The 16,643-nt window shown below is 43.3% G+C and overlaps 1 protein-coding gene across 2 annotated transcripts; it reads left to right on the top strand.

Annotated features, from left to right (window-relative positions):
• The first annotated feature begins 546 nt into the window (after positions 1–546).
• On the top strand, positions 547–14,626 carry LOC109907457 (alpha-2,8-sialyltransferase 8F). Of its 2 annotated transcripts, XM_020505418.2 has the most exons (9): positions 547–697; positions 4,024–4,107; positions 4,646–4,732; positions 4,813–4,957; positions 5,041–5,153; positions 5,796–5,882; positions 12,203–12,320; positions 12,530–12,694; positions 13,897–14,626. In XM_020505418.2, exons 1-9 carry the CDS (start codon positions 615–617, stop codon positions 14,077–14,079), a joined length of 1,065 nt encoding a protein of 354 aa, XP_020361007.1. In that variant the 5' UTR covers positions 547–614; the 3' UTR covers positions 14,080–14,626. The 2 variants fall into 2 exon arrangements, with proteins under 2 accessions (XP_020361007.1, XP_031649411.1); XM_031793551.1 differs by lacking the exon at positions 547–697 and having other exon boundaries at positions 4,035–4,111; positions 12,530–12,696; positions 13,897–14,274.
• Positions 14,627–16,643: the final 2,017 nt, after the last annotated feature.

Below are 16,643 nucleotides of genomic sequence, written 5' to 3'. Positions count from 1 at the left end.
CAAAGATTTGTCAAAGACTCCAGTCACCCAAGTCATAGACTGTTCTCTCTGCTACCACATGGCAAGCGGTACCGGAGAGCCAAGTATAGGACAAAAGGGCTCCTTAACAGCTTTTACCCCCAAGCCATATCTGCTGAACAGTTAATCAAATGGACACCCGGACTATTTAAATTGCGCCCGCCGCCCCACTGCTGCTACTCGCTGTTTATTATCTATGCATAGTCACTTTACAAATGACCTTGACTAACCTGTACCCCCGCACATTGACTCAGTACCGGTACCTCCTGTATATAGCCTTGTTATTGTTATGTAATTTCCTTGTGTTACTTCTTGATAGATTTTTTTTAACTTACTTTAGTTTATTTAGTAAATATATTCTTAACTATTTCTTGAATTGCATTGTTGATTAAAGGTGTGCTAGTAGGCATTTCACTGTAAGGTCTACACCTGTTGTACACCTGTTGTACGCACGAGACAAATAAAATTTCACTTGACACACAAACACACACCTCTCCTCCTTTCCCCTCAGACTCTCCTCCCTCCCTCTATTCCCTCCCTGATGGACAGACAGTGTAGTCGTCGTGCTGTCATTCAGTCGGTGACCTGTTGTAACAATGTGTTACCTGGTTCTATTCATTCTGGTCTGCTCTGGAACTCTCCTGTCTATAACGCTCATAGACTACTACCAACACCAAAGGTACGTTTGTAATACTGTGTATGTGCGTGTGTGTGTGTAATGGGGACATTTAAGAGTGATTTAGTTTCGAGTGATCAACACAATGTGATCAACACAATTTTTTAAACTTTCTGTAATACACAATTTCCCGTGTTCTGTTTGTGACTCTCAGTGTGCGTGATCATGGTCACTAGGCTTGAAGCTGACTGTTAATGATTAATGCCAGACTGGAGACAATAACTGAAGACACACTTATGATTATTCACTGTTGTACCGTATTGATGGCGTTCTGTGAACACTGTGTGATTCTGTAGCAGCTGACAAAGTCACTACCTTTTTATTTGGGTTTCATACAAGCCTCTCGGGCTGGTGTTTACATAACATTCTTGCGATTTCGGCACAGAGCCATGGGGGGTGAGAAGGTTCCAGTTAGTGTATCCCTCTCTCTGATTGATATGGATGTCGGGCTCAGGGCCCAAGCTACCAATGGACTGTCATGATTATTTATTTACCAGTTCATTGCGATTTGCTCTTTAGTGCCATCAATCCAAGCACTGGGTGGCAGGTCTGCTGATGGCAGAGCAGTAGGTAAATTAACAGCTTGTATTGAAACCATAAAATGGACACAAATTAACCACACTTTTATGGACATTTTAATCATAATCCTTGAATTATATAATATACACTGAGTGTACAAAACATTAGCAACACCGGCTCTTTCCATGACATAGCTTACACCTGGATTCACCTGGTCAGTCTATGATCCCTTATTGATGTCACCTGTGAAATCCAACTAAATATTAGGAAGGTGTTCTTAATGTTTGTACACTCAGTATGAAAATATATATTTATTTTTACATATTTATATTTTGTTCTTTTTTTGACCAATCACAAGTGGGGCACCGCCCCTAACACCCTAATGGACGGGCCACCATTGCTCTGATATATGCGCAAGCTAGGAGCACTGATTTGTGACCGACCGGATGGATTCGGTGTTATGTAGCAACATTTGAAATTGTATTTTTTTTTACATTGGATAAAGGTAGACTAGAAAATTGTATATCTAGAATAATGGTATATCATACACTACAGTTGAGGAGCAATGGGAAAGTTATTCTGATTTGAAAGTTGCGAAAATGGCCTTTGAATGTCTTGGTACACCTACTGGAGAACTCTTCTTTGTCTACACCCATTCTGCATCGTTCACACACTCTTAAGCTTTAGCCCCACCCATCTCTTTAAGGGTTGATCCTAACAACAGCAGTCAAGCACCCAAGCTAACTGGCTAACATTGGCTAGCTTGCTTGCTACTTCCAGACACAAATGAGAGAACAGCTCACTCTGACAATTTTACCTAGCACAGCTGGTTAGGCTATTTTTATGTTTCCCGAGTGTTGGTGACTGCAACTGTGCTGCTGGCAACAATTTACGCTTTTTTGGCAACGTTTACTGACACCGACCATATTCAACGGGTGTTGAGAGTTGGTAAATTCATCAGTTATTCTGCGCTCTGGCACACTCAGACAAGAGTTCTCTGAAATTGGAGTAGATAATCAGAGCAAATTTACCAGCTATGTCTATCAACATTCTATTGAAATTATTAATTGCATGGAGTCTTTTCTTAAGACATGTAGCTAGCTAGCTAAACAATGAACCATAATCCCAACTCATGACGTTACTACCCTGCAGATAGCTAACCAACCAGGTTCAATGTTAGCTAGCTAACATTAGGCTATAGCTATCAAAGCAAATTGCTCTGAGATATGAATAATATTACTACACAGATCATACACATAACGTTAGCTAGCGAGCCAGTAAGCCAGCTAACGTTAGCTAGCTAGCTAACAGTATACTTTAACAACTTTCAGACAAAATTAGAAAGGTGTAATATCTGAAATGTAGCTAGCTAGACTATCTTACATGGATGGACGCTTCTCCATCTCTGTCACGGATGCCATGGTTGCCCTTAGTTTGAAGATGTAATCCGGAGACAGGTGTTTTCTCGATCTCCTTAGCTATCATACTCTAATTCCACTGATTTCAAAACTCAGTCCTCCAGAAAGTGGAGCAACACTTATGCAGTTCTGCCATATGATATATATTTTTTTTAAATGACACGTCGGACAGGATTACCTACACATACTGACCAGCTCAAATAGACAGAAGCGTGCAACATGGCAGACCAATCTGAACTCATCTCTCGGCATGTCCAGCCCACTCATTATCTCAACCAATCATGGCTAGTGGGAAGGCTGTTTTTCTTCTTCTGTGGCTTAACCAACTAGGTTCATAATTGAACTATTTTATTCATATTTACAAATGGCATACAAGTTTGCTATTAAGGCACATGAAAGTTCACATGTTCCAGAATGCATTTCTGCCAAAAAACGCATTTACGTTGAAATGGCTCTCCTGTGAAGTAGTGACATGCGACATACGCCTAGTTTCCTGAATCATGTCACATTTGGCAGTCTCGGCCGTGTACATAGGCTTACGTTATATGGCCTCCAGATTGCAGGCCTGCCAAAGACTAAAGCAAAGCAATTGGCTAGATACTGCTCTGTTTCAGCTGTTATGGGCACCCTAGCTGTTTGGAGAAGGTGCTTACTGTATCCTTAAGTGTCCATGCATACAACGACCTTACAACAATGTGGCTTTAAACTTCTTCACAACAGTATCTCGGACCTGCCTGGTGTGTTCCTTGTTCTTCATGATGCTCTCTGCGCTTTTAACGGACCTCTGAGACTATCACAGTGCAGGTGCATTTATACGGAGACTTGATTACACACAGGTGGATTGTATTTATCATCATTAGTCATTTAGGTCAACATTGGATCATTCAGAGATCCTCACTGAACTTCTGGAGAGAGTTTGCTGCACTGAAAGTAAAGGGGCTGAATAATTTTGCACGCCCAATTTTTCAGTTTTTGATTTGTTAAAAAAGTTTGAAATATCCAATAAATGTTGTTCCACTTCATGATTGTGTCCCACTTGTTGTTGATTCTTCCCAAAAAAATACAGTTTTATATCTTTATGTTTGAAGCCTGAAATGTGGCAAAAGGTCGCAAAGTTCAAGGGGGCCGAATACCTTCGCAAGGCACTGTACTCATCAGTGGAGGCTGGTGGGAGGAGCTATAGGAGGATGGGCTCATTGTAATGGCTGGAATGGAAAATATGGATCATATCAAACATATGGAAACTACATGTTTGACTGGGTTCCATTCATTCCATTCCAGCCATTACAAATGAGCCCTCTGTGCTGGGGCGGTTTTCGGTGCTAAAATGGTTGAATGTTCATTGGAGTCTTGATAACTGTGTGTTTGCATGCATGCATGTGTGTTTTGCAGAGATGAGTTCCTGGACTCTGTCCAGAAGAGTTTGCAGTGCAGGAGACTGAGAGAGAAACTGGTGACCATGACTACTATGAAACAGTAGGTAGAGTTTAGAATTTTATTAGGATCCCACCTTGATGTCAGCTCACACCATGATGTCAGCTAATCGAGCGAGAGAGAGAGGTGTCGTTTCTCCCTCGCCTGACTCGCTCTTACTATGTTTCATGCTAGTGCATGTAGTTCTGATCAGATCAACCAGACAATCCATCCTGATCCAACAAGTTCTCCATCTATGAGTCGTGTGTCTGTGTGTAACAAGATCTCATAGTTTGACACGGTCTGATTTCAGTATTCTATATTTGTCCACGTTTGTCCAAAGGTTGTGTTTTAACAGTTAACCAATCTGAATGAATGCCTAAACTGAAGTTCAGGGGTAAGTTTTGGGTTAGGGAATAAAACATATTTTAAAAATGAGCATCCGTCATCCACATTGCTGCAAGACTACTTGATGGTAATTGAGCTCAACATTTCAGCTAGTGATCGGTATTGAAGGCATCTCCTGGCATGTGGACGAACATCAAACATTGCATTGGATCTGGAGTGACCTGGCTGGTGTGTGTGTGTGTGTGTGTGTCAGAGTAGACATTGGATTGTTCGCTCAGGAGGTGAGAGATCTGATGGACTGTCCTTGGAGACTCAACCTCACACACAGAGAACTACACAGGTGAGACACACATACACACACACCTTGCTCAGTCTTACGTTTACCTCAAACAAACATAATGCCCCCCCTCCCCACCCCAGGACAGAGTTGTGGTCATGCTGTAACGCGTATGATAGGCTGATGGTGACCAGACAGAACACCATTCAGAACCAGAGTCTGACCTACGAGGTAGAGAGGAGGACGAAGAGAAAGGTGGACCAAGCACTATGGGAGATGCTGCCACAGGTGTGTGTGTGGCCAAGTCTTACATTTCTCCCAAAAATGTATCACACGAGCGTGGTTTACCAGCATGGTGTGTGTGTGTATAGACCGTACCCTGGAGTAAAGGTTCGTTGAGTCGTTGTGCCGTGGTGGGAAGTGGAGGAATCCTGCAGAACAGCAGCTGTGGAGCGGAAATCGACAATTCTGACTATGTCATCAGGTATCAGCAACAACATTATCTATCAATCAATCCATTGTTGGTAGTAATCTATAGCAATGTAGTTCTGTTGTGTAGTGTTAAACTTTGATGTGATGTGTGACTGTTGTTGTTTATAATCTTGTGTGTCAACGTTCTGTGGATATTCTGGGAACGTTGTGTGAATAGTTGTTTATAATGTTGTTTGAAAGTTATTTCTTCCTATCGAAACCACTACCTCTTTCTGAGTCCATCACCAATTTGTACATGGCGCTCTTTTCAGTTATTATTTGTAATGACTCTCTGAGGTCATTAAAGATCCTGTGGCACTAATCGTAAGAGTAGGGGTGTTAACCCCGTGTCCTGGCTAAAATTCCCAATCTGGCCCTCAAACCATTCACGGTCACCTAATAAATCCCCAGTTTACAATTGGCTCATTCATCCCCCTCCTTTCCCCTGTAACTATTCCCCAGGTCGTTGCTGTAAATGAGATTGTGTTCCTTGTCAACTTACCTGGTAAAATAACGGTAAAATAAAAAAATATTGTGTGAATGTTGTTAGGTCGTGTATGGTTGAATAATGTAATGTGAATGTTGTCGTTTACATTGCTGTTTCTGATCGTAGTTGTTTGTACTGTTGTGTGATTGTTATTGTTGTTGTTGACAGGTTTAACCTGGCTCCTATCAACAAGAGTTATGACGTGGGAGTGAAGACAGACCTCATAACAGCCAATCCGACCCAGATCAATAAAGGGTATATACTCTATCAATACACATGATCAGATACAGACAAAGAGCTCTATTTTCATGTCATCTGACCGAAGCACTGGTTCCAATCATAGTGCTGATGCAGTTACCAGTCAGTGCTGCAGTATGGTCAGATGACATGAAAAAGAAGCCTACACAGAAAAGTAGCTCATACCTACATTAAAATACAGTGATGGATCTTTGATGTTATGGGCCTATTTTGATTCCACTGGTCCTGGTGCCCTTGTTAGGGTCAACGGCATCATTAACTCTACCAAGAATCAGGACATTTTAGCCAAAGACCTGGTTGCCTCTGCCAGGAGGCTGTCAGCCTAGGCAAAAAGTGAATCTTCCAGCAAAACAATAACCCCAAGCACTAATCAAAATCCACAAAGAAATGATTAAAGCTGCAATATGTAATATTTTGTATTTAGTTTCTGTTTAAAATCTCTAGTTGTCATCCAATGTGATTCAACAGTAACAATATTGCGCCTCCCTGTTGGTTTGGATTGTCATGCCAGATTTACTGCTGCGCATAATGAATGACAAGTTTTTGGAGGCGGTGCCAGCTCAGACAGATTCAAATGGATATGAATGGGACGTCGATGACAATATAGCAAGGACGGCTAGCACACAACCTGTCCCAGGCAGCTCGGACCCCATCTAACCCAAAGAAACAGGGAACATCGGAGAGCCAACAGGCAAAAAGTGTAAACGATAGAGTCTGGGCCAAGACGAGTGTTGAAAGTAAACCTTGTATTGCGTTGACAAATTGGAGAGAGCTTGCTAGCTAGCTAAGGGACTCAAAACCGATCTGTTGAAAAGGTAGGACATAGCTAGTTACATTAACTACTGTAACTCGCTATCTTGCTAGCTAGATAAAGTGATGTGTCGCATTTGCTTTTTAGTTGTAAATATATATGCAAGTGTTACATACTATGGATTATTTGTTTAGATTTTTGTTTTCAAGCCAGGCATTGGTTTGTTTCACACATTTACTTTTTCCAAATGTAGTTGTGTTACAGCCTGAATTTAAAATGGATTAAATTTAAATTTGTTTGTCACTGGCCTACACAACATCTCCATAATGTCAAAGCAGAATTACGTATTTCAAAATGTTTACAAATGGATAAAAAATCAAAAGTTGAAATGTCTCGAGTCAATAGGTATTCAACCTCTTCTTTATGGCAAGTCTAAATAAGTTCAGGAGTAAAAATGTCCTTAAGTCACATAATAAGTTGCATGGACTCACTCTATGTGCATTAGAGAACCCATTGGTAGAAACATTTTTTTTTTTTAATTGTTAAACTGACATTGAATATCTCTTTGAGCATGATTTAAGTTTTTAATTACACTACAAAGATAGAGGCGTCCTTCCTAACTCAGTTGCCGGACAGGAAGGACACAGCTCAGGGATTTCACCATGAGGCCAATGGTGACTTTAAAAACGTTACAGTTTAATGGCTGTGATAGGAGAAAACTGTGGATGGATCAACAACATTGTAGTTACTCCACAATACTAACCTAATTGACAGAGTGAAAAGAAGGAAGCTTGTATAGAATAAAAATATTCCAAAACATGCATCCTGTTTGCAACAAGCCACAAAAGTAATACTGCAAAAAATGTGGCAAAACAATTAGATTTTTGTCCTGAATACAAAGTGTTATGTTTGGGGAAAATCCTACACAAGACATTACTGAGTACCACTCTCCATTTTTTTAAACATAGTGGTGGCTGCATCATGTTATGGGTATGCTTGTAATCGTTAAGGACTACGGAGTTTTTTTAGGATAAAAAAGAAACGGAATGGAGTTAAGCACAGGCAAAATCATAGAGGAAAACTTGGTTCAGTCTACTTTCCAACAGACACTGGGAGACAAATTCACCTTTCAGCAGGATAAATACCTAAACCAAAGGCCAAATATACACTTTAGCGACTTACCAAGACAGCATTGAATGTTCCTGAGTGGCCTAGTTACAGTTTTGACTTAAATCGTCTTGAAAATCTATGGTAAGACTAGCCAAGATCAACAACCAACTTTACAGAGCTTGAAGTATTTTTTAAAGAATAATCGGGAATCCAGGTATGCAAAGCTCTTAGAGAGAAAAACTCACTACTGACTGAGTCACTTTAAGATGGCGCCGACAGACATGACAGCTTTGCTGCTAGCTCCTAAGCAACTTTAAGAGCTTTGCACACCTGGATTGCACAATATTTGCAGATTATTCTTACATTATTAGCCCAGAGCGTTTTTTGTGTTATTACATACAGCCGGAAATAAATTATGGATATCAGAGCAGCGGTAACTCACCAGCATTCCGACCAGACATACGATTTTCTCGAATCAGATCCTTTGTTCGTATCCCCCGAAAGCAATTGAACTTATCCCAGAGGCTGCTCCAAGACGCCGCCGGCGGAGAAGAGGTATTCGGAGTGGACATCTAGTCCAACTCAGGAGACGTGCACACCATCCACCACTTCCGAGTATATTACTTGTTAATGTTCTGTCCCTGGACAATAAAGTAGACAAGCTCATTGGTGAGGATCTCCTTATAGAGAGACATCAGGGACTGTAACATACTCTGTTTCACAGAATCATGGATCTCTCCAGATATACTGTCCCCATCCATACAGCCAGCTGGGTTCTCAGTACATAGCTCAGACAGGAATAAATAACTATCCGGGAAGAAGAAAGGCATAGGTTTATGTTTCATGATTAACTACTCATGGTGTGATTGTGATAACGTACAGGAACTCAAGTTATTTCTTCACCCGACTTAGAATACCTCACAATCAAATGCCGACCATATTACCTCCCAAGAGAATTCTCTTCGGTTATAGTCAGAGCCATGTATAATCCGCCTTAAGTCAATACCACGACGGCCCTCAAGGAACTACACTGGACTTTGTGCAAACTGGAAACCACATATCCTGAGGCAGCATTTACTGTAGCTGGGGACCTTAACAAAGCAAATATGAGGAAAATGCTACGGAAGTTCTATCAACACATTGTCTGTAGTACTTGTGCTTCAAAAACACTCAACCATTGTTACTCTCTCCTGGATGGCTACAAGGCCATCCCCCACCCCCCCTTCTGCAAATCAGATCAAAACTCCATTCTGCTCCTCCCTTTCTATAGGCAGAAAATCAAACAGGAATTACCCGTGCTAAGGTCAATTCAACACTGGTCTGATTAATCAGAATCCATGCTTCAAGATTGTTTTGATCACGCAGACTGGGATATATTCCGGGTTGCCTCCGAGAATAACATTGACGTATACACTGACACGGTGACCATGTTCATCAGGAAGTGTATAGGAGATGTTGTTCCCACTGTGACGATTAAAACATACCCAAACCAAAAAACGGATAGTTGTCAGCATTCGGGCAAAACTGAAAGCGCAAACCACCGCACTTAACCACAGCAAGGGGACTGAGAATACAGTTGAATACAAGCAGTGCAGTTATTCCCTCCATAAGGAAATCAAACAGGCAAACGTCAGCACAGAGACAAAGTGGAGTCGCAAGTCAACGGCCCAGACACGAGACGCATGTGGCAGGAACTCCACAAAAGAATGGATTACAAAGGGAAAACCAGCCAGACGGCATCCCTAGCCGCATCCTCAGAGCATGCGCAGACCAGCTGGCTGGAGTGTTTGCGGACATATTCAATCTCTCCCTATCCCCGTCTGCTGTTCCCACTTGCTTCAAGATGTCCACCATTGTTCCTGTACCCCACAAAGCAAAGGTAACTGAAGTAAATGACTATCGCCCCATAGCCCTGACTTCTGTCATCATGAAGTGCTTTGAGAGGCTAGTTAAGGATCATATCAACTCCACCTTACCTGACACCCTAGACCACTTCAATTTGTATACCAATCCACAGATGATGCAATTGCCATCGGAATACCTACAGTATGTAAGAGTGCTGTTCATCGACTATAGCTCAGCCTTCAACACCATAGTACCCTCCAATCTCATCATTAAGCTAGGGGTCCTGGGTCTGAACACGCCCTTTACATCTGGGTCTTGGACTTCCCGACAGGCCACCCTCAGGTGGGGAAGGTAGGAAACAACACCTTCACTATGCGGATCCTCAACACAGGGGCCCCACAAAGGTGCATGCTCAGCACCCCTCCTGCACTCCCTGTTCACCCATGACTGGTTGGCCACACATGCCTCCAACTCAATCATAACGTTTGCGGACGACACAACAGTGATAGGCCCGATTACCAGCAATGACGAGACATCCTACAGGGAGGAGGTGAGGGCCCTGGCGGAGTGGTGCCAGAAGACAGCACAGGGAGCACGCCCCCATCCAGATCAATGGAACCGCAGTGGAGAAGTGGTTCAAGTTCCTCAGCGTACACATCACTGACAACAGCACCTCTTCAACGTCAGGAGGTTGAAGGAATTCGGTTTCGCCCGTAAGACTCTCAAACTTTTAGAGATGCACCATTGAGAGCATGCTGTTGGGTTGTATCACCGCCTGATACGGCAACTGCACCGTGCGTAACTGCACAGCTCTCCAGAGGGTGGTGGGTCTGCCCAACGCATAACCTGGTCAGACTGCATGCCCTCCAGGACACCTACAGCACCCGATGTCACAGGAAGGCCAAATAGCTCATCAAGGACATATTTGCCAACGATCTAAACAAAATACTCTGTAATGTCAAAGTGGATTTTATTTTTTTATTTTTTTTACAATTAATGGAAAATGAAATGCTAGTATATTAGATAAGTATTAAACCCCCTGAGTCAATGTAAGTTAAAAACGTTTGGCAGCAATGACATCTAATGAAATTGTATTGGTAGCAGGTGTAGTGAAATTGTGTTCCTAGCTCCAACAGTGCAGTAGTATCTAACAATTCACAACAGACACAATTTAAAAGCAATATATAAATATTAGGAAGAGCAATGTCGGAGTGGCATTGACTTGAATACAGTAAAATACAGTATATACATATTCAATTAGTAAAACAGTATGTAAACATTATTAAAGTGACCAGTGATTCCATGTCTATGTACAGAGAGCAGCAGCCTGTAAGGTGCAGGGTTGAGGAACCGGGTGGTAGCCGGCTAGTGACAGTGACTAAGTTCAGGGCAGGGTACTGGGTGGAGGCCGGCTAGTGATAGCTATTTAACATTCTGATGTCCTTGAGACAGAAGCTGTTTTTCAGTCTCTCGGTCCCAGCTTTGATGCACCTGTACTGACCTCGCCTTATGGATGATAGCAGGGTGAACAGGCTTTGGCTCCAAACGGCTGAGCTGTTACAACTTCGATGAGATGTCGCCAAGCAACACAGGATGCAGTTAGCATACCTTTGAGAGGGGAAGGAGCTGCTTTCCCTTGTGTCAGACTTGGTGATTCCCAGGAAATTGTGAAAACTCAGAAATGTTGTTGAAAGAGGGTGGCCTAAAATCAAAGATAAATAATATGTAAATAAGGGAAGTTTGTGTGAGAAACAATATTTATGCCTTCTTTATCTAGCTTATAGGCATCAATATTTAATTTAGAAAAGGTTTTAGAATCTAATTCGACTCATCAGACCAAAGGACAGATTTCCACCGGTCTAATGTCCATTGCTTGTGTTTCTTGGCCCAAGCAAGTCTCTTCTTCTTATTGGTATCCTTTAGTACGAGTTTCTTTGCAGCAATTCAACCACGAAGGCCTGATTTCACGCAGTCTTCTCTGAACAGTTGATGTTGAGATGTGGCTGTTATTTGAACTCTGTGAAGCATTTATTTGGGCTGGTAACTCTAATGAATTTATCCTCTGCAGTGGTAACTGGGTCTTCCTTTCCTTTGGCGGTCCTCATGAGAGTTTCATCATAGCGCTTGATGGTGTTTGCGACTGGACTTGAAGCAGCTTTCAAAGTTCTTGAAATGTTCTGTACTGACTGACCTTCATATCTTAAAGTAATGATGGACTTTAATTTCTCTTTGCTTATTTGAGCTGTGTAGAAAATAGTAAAATTAAAGAAAAACCCTTGAATGAGTAGGTGTGTCCAATCTTTTACTGTACATAATCTATATATATGATGAATTCTCACCTGTCTCTGCCTTGAACATGATTTCACAAACTCAAATAGATTTTTGTCATCAAGTCGATTCTAGACATTCGAACTGCCACTAACATCGACCCTGCCTCTCACCTGTCTTCTATCGCCTCACCTGTCTCCTAACTCCTCCCCTCACTTGCCTCCTAACTCCACTTCACACCTGTCTCCTAACCCCTCCCCTCACCTGTCTCCTCACTCCTCCCCTCCCCCATCTCCTCACTCCTCCCCTCCCCTCCCCCATCTCCTCACTCACCTGTACTCAGGTACCCTGGCCTCCAGCTGAACCCTGGACCCCTGGCGGAAGCCCTGTCAGTCTACGGTCATGCCCATCTACTTCTCCCAGCCTTCTCCTTTGCTTTTGGGACCAGGCCCTGCTTCAAGGTGAGCTGCTTCATGAGATGAGACTGCGACCCGGCATGGGCCCGACAGGACACAATACAATGTACCGTTTTTTTTTTTAATCAGTTACTAGGGCAAGGTCTGGGCTCGGGTAGACTTTTTAAGAATGACAAAATGGATAATTAACATTTTGATCCTGGGGGGAGGAGAGTAGATAGTTATGTCATTAATCAGTCTTTGTTCTGTCCCAGGTGTACCAAGCCCTCCGTAAGGCCCGCCCCCAACAGAAAGTGGTGTTCTTCCACCCAGACTACCTGTTTGAGCTGGGCAGGTTCTGGCATCGTCGAGGGCAACGAGCCCCACGGCTCTCTACTGGTCTGATGCTGGCCAGCACCGCTCTGGAGATCTGTGAACAGGTGTTAGTATGTGTGTGTGTTGCATCAGAAGATGTTTCTGTCCAATCTGAAGTCTAGGGTCACCCCACTCTACGTTTCCATGTCCTTGTGCCAGCAGTGTTGGGACACAAAGGAGGAAGACATAGGACCGGCTCAAGCACACGCCACTTGCCTCACACCAGTGCCTACTCCGAAGGGTTCCTGACCGCCAATTGTTACCCTGACCATCACCCCCCCATTGAACTGACACAGGATGTTGACAAATTTCCCAGGGTAGCCATACTGCAGAAAAACCTTCCAAAGGTGTTCACAGTCTACTTTGCTCAAGGCTTTGGAGCAGGGGCGTAGCCAGAAATTCATTTGTGGGTGGGCTTGCAGAAATTTTGACTGAGGAGTATTTTTGTAATAATAATGTATTATTTTTAGTTTTTTGCTCAATTTGATTGGATGAGCCTGGCAGGGCCTGGCTCCCCAGTGGGTGGGTCTGTGTCCACCCAGGCCCACCTATGTCTAAACCTCTGCTTAGGAGAGGTCCATAAAGGCCATGAACAGATGTTGTTTTGAAGATCATATATACCGTGCTTCTGTTATTTCTGGAGCAACACTGGGACTCTAGTAGCAGCTAGCACAAAGCTTGAATCTGAACGAGTCCTTGAGCTTCAGTACGTGAATGACACGTACAACTGGGCTGTCGTTCTGCAGGTGGTCAGAAAAATCATCTAAAGGACCACTTGAAGACTTCACTAAAGTGTGGGATAAACCCTGCCTCCCTCTGGACTGTTGCTGTGGACCGTTCCACCTGGTGCGGCGGATCGTTCCACTTGGTGCGGCGGACCGTTCCACCTGGTGCGGCGGATCGTTCCACTTGGTGCGGCGGACCGTTCCACCTGGTGCGGCGGATCGTTCCACTTGGTGCGGCGGACCGTTCCACCTGGTGCGGCGGATCGTTCCACTTGGTGCGGCGGACCGTTCCACCTGGTGCAGCCTCTTCCATCAAGGAGTGCAGTTGGCTCAGGAAAAAAGGACTGAGTGTCACCTGGCGAAGTGACAGAGAAGACATATGACCATGGCTGCACCGGCCTCAACGACAGCATGCATCCCGCATCTGATTATACAGTCATCAGCCAACCCACAATCAGTCGGATGCGATCGACTACCCTAAGAGATTAAGTGTGTGTGTGTTTGTGTGTGTTTGTTTCTAAGTCTAGATCTCTCTTTGTCAGGTTCATCTGTATGGCTTCTGGCCCTTCCCTCTGGATCTATCCCAAAATACTTTGCCACATCATTACTATGACAACGTTGGTCCAAGTCACTCCATGCACGCCATGCCTGAAGAGTTCCTGCTGCTACTACAACTCCACAGCCAGGGGGCGCTACAGCTACATGTTGGACCCTGTACACCCTAACAGGCGGATCATCGGGGGCCGGGAATAAATAATTTATACCGTGAAAATTGACCACAACTAAACCCCAAAAGATGTATTTGAAAACAACCGTAATTTCATCAAATCAAATTTATATATAAAGCCCTTCTTACTTCAGCTGATATCTCAAAGTGCTGTACAGAAACCCAGCCTTTAAACCCCAAACAGCAAGCAATGCAGGTGTAGAAGCACGGTGGCTAGGAAAAACTCCCCAGAAAGGTCAGAACCTAGGAAGAAACCTAGAGAGGAGCCAGGCTATGAGGGGTGGCCAGTCCTCTTCTGGCTGTGCCGGGTGGAGATTATAACAGAACATGGCCAAGATGTTCAAATGTTCATAGATGACCAGCAGGGTCAAATAATAGTAATCACAGTGGTTGTCGAGGTTGCAACAGGTCAGCACCTCAGGAGTGAATGTCAGTTGGCTTTTCATAGCCGATCATTCATACTTTGATTACTTTGAGACATTACCTTTATTCGTGGGAAAAATTGGGAACAGATGTTCTAAATTAAACGGTCTTTTTTTGCTAAATTCCTGTTGATTGTAGTGTTTTTTGACCAAACATTAAAGGTATATATTTCTACAAAAAACTTGGCACATTTATTTTACTCGCTGAACCCTGCCCTACACCCTAACCCCTGTTTCTACAACTCCAGTCAGTGGGCACTACCAGCTACATGTTGGACCCAAACCCTTTCAACTATACCTTGCTTTTTTAAATTATTGGATTTATTTATTCCTTATTTTACCAGGTGAGTTGACTGAGAATACATTCTTTTACAGCAACATTGATTTGAACAACCTGTAACCACTACCACCTAACCCCTATTAAAACAACTCCACAGCTAGGGGGCAATACAGCAACATGTGGACTGTCTAACAGAATCTTTAAAAGTTATTTATAAATAATTTGTATATTTGTTTTATGTGGTTTTATATTTAATGGAAAACATAAATTGTATACCTCTATACTGAACAAAAATAAACTCGGGACCCTGTCTTTCAAAGATAATTTGTAAACATCCAAATATCTTCACAGATCTTCATTGTAAAGGGTTTAAACACTGTTTCCCATGCTTGTTCAATGAACCATAAACAATTAATGAACATGCACCTGTGGAATGGTAGTTAAGACTTAAGACACTAACAGCTTACAGACGGTAGGCAATTAAGGTCACAGTAATGAAAACTTAGGACACTAAAGAGGCCTTTCTATTGACTCTGAAAAACACCAAAATAAAGATGCCCAAGGTCCCTGCTCATCTGCGTGAATGTGCCTTAGGCATGCTGCAAGGCGGCATGAGGACTGTAGATGTGGCCAGGGCAATAAATTGCAATGTCCATACTGTGAGATGCCTAAGACAGCGCTACAGGGAAACAGGATGGACAGCAGGCCTACAATCCCTCCATCAGTGCTCGGACTGTCCGCAATAGGCTGAGAGAGGTTGGACTGAGGGCTTGTAGGCCTGTTGTAAGGCAGGACCTCACCAGACATCACTGGCAACAACGTCACCTCTGGGCACAAACACACCGTCGCTGGACCAGACAGGACTGGCAAAAAGTGCTCTTCACTGACAAGTCACGGTTTTGTCTCACCAGGGATGATGGTCAGATTGACGTTGATCGTCGAAGGAATGAGTGTTACATCAAGGCCTGTACTCTGGAGCGGGATCGATTTGGAGGTGGAGGGTCCGTCATGGTCTGGGGCGGTGTGTCACAGCATCATCGGACTGAGCTTGTTGTCATTGCAGGCTATCTCAACGCTGTTTGTTACAGGGAAGACATCCTCCTCCCTCAGGTGGTACCCTTCCTGCAGGCTCATCCTGACATGACCCTCCAGCATGACAATGCCACCAGCCATACTGCTCGTTCTGTGCGTGATTTCCTGCAAGAAAGGAATATACAGTGCCTTGCGAAAGTATTCGGCCCCCTTGAACTTTGCGACCTTTTGCCACATTTCAGGCTTCAAACATAAAGATATAAAACTCTATTTTTTTGTGAAGAATCAACAACAAGTGGGACACAAATCATGAAGTGGAACGACATTTATTGGATATTTCAAACTTTTTTAACAAATCAAAAACTGAAAAATTGGGCGTGCAAAATTATTCAGCCCCTTTACTTTCAGTGCAGCAAACTCTCCAGAAGTTCAGTGAGGATCTCTGAATGATCCAATGTTGACCTAAATGACTAATGATGATAAATACAATCCACCTGTGTGTAATCAAGTCTCCGTATAAATGCACCTGCACTGTGATAGTCTCAGAGGTCCATTAAAAGCGCAGAGAGCATCATGAAGAACAAGGAACACACCAGGCAGGTCCGAGATACTGTTGTGAAGAAGTTTAAAGCTGGATTTGGATACAAAAATATTTCCCAAGCTTTAAACATCCCAAGGAGCACTGTGCAAGCGATAATATTGAAATGGAAGGAGTATCAGACCACTGCAAATCTACCAAGACCTGGCCGTCCCTCTAAACTTTCAGCTCATACAAGGAGAAGACTGATCAGAGACGCAGCCAAGAGGCCCATGATTACTCTGGATGAA

Source organism: Oncorhynchus kisutch, linkage group LG17 (genome assembly GCF_002021735.2).
Source record: "Oncorhynchus kisutch isolate 150728-3 linkage group LG17, Okis_V2, whole genome shotgun sequence".
NCBI classification, from domain to species: Eukaryota; Metazoa; Chordata; class Actinopteri; order Salmoniformes; family Salmonidae; genus Oncorhynchus; species Oncorhynchus kisutch.
The sequence above is the reverse complement of the archived record's forward strand: the minus strand, read 5'-3'. Positions and strand labels throughout refer to the sequence as shown.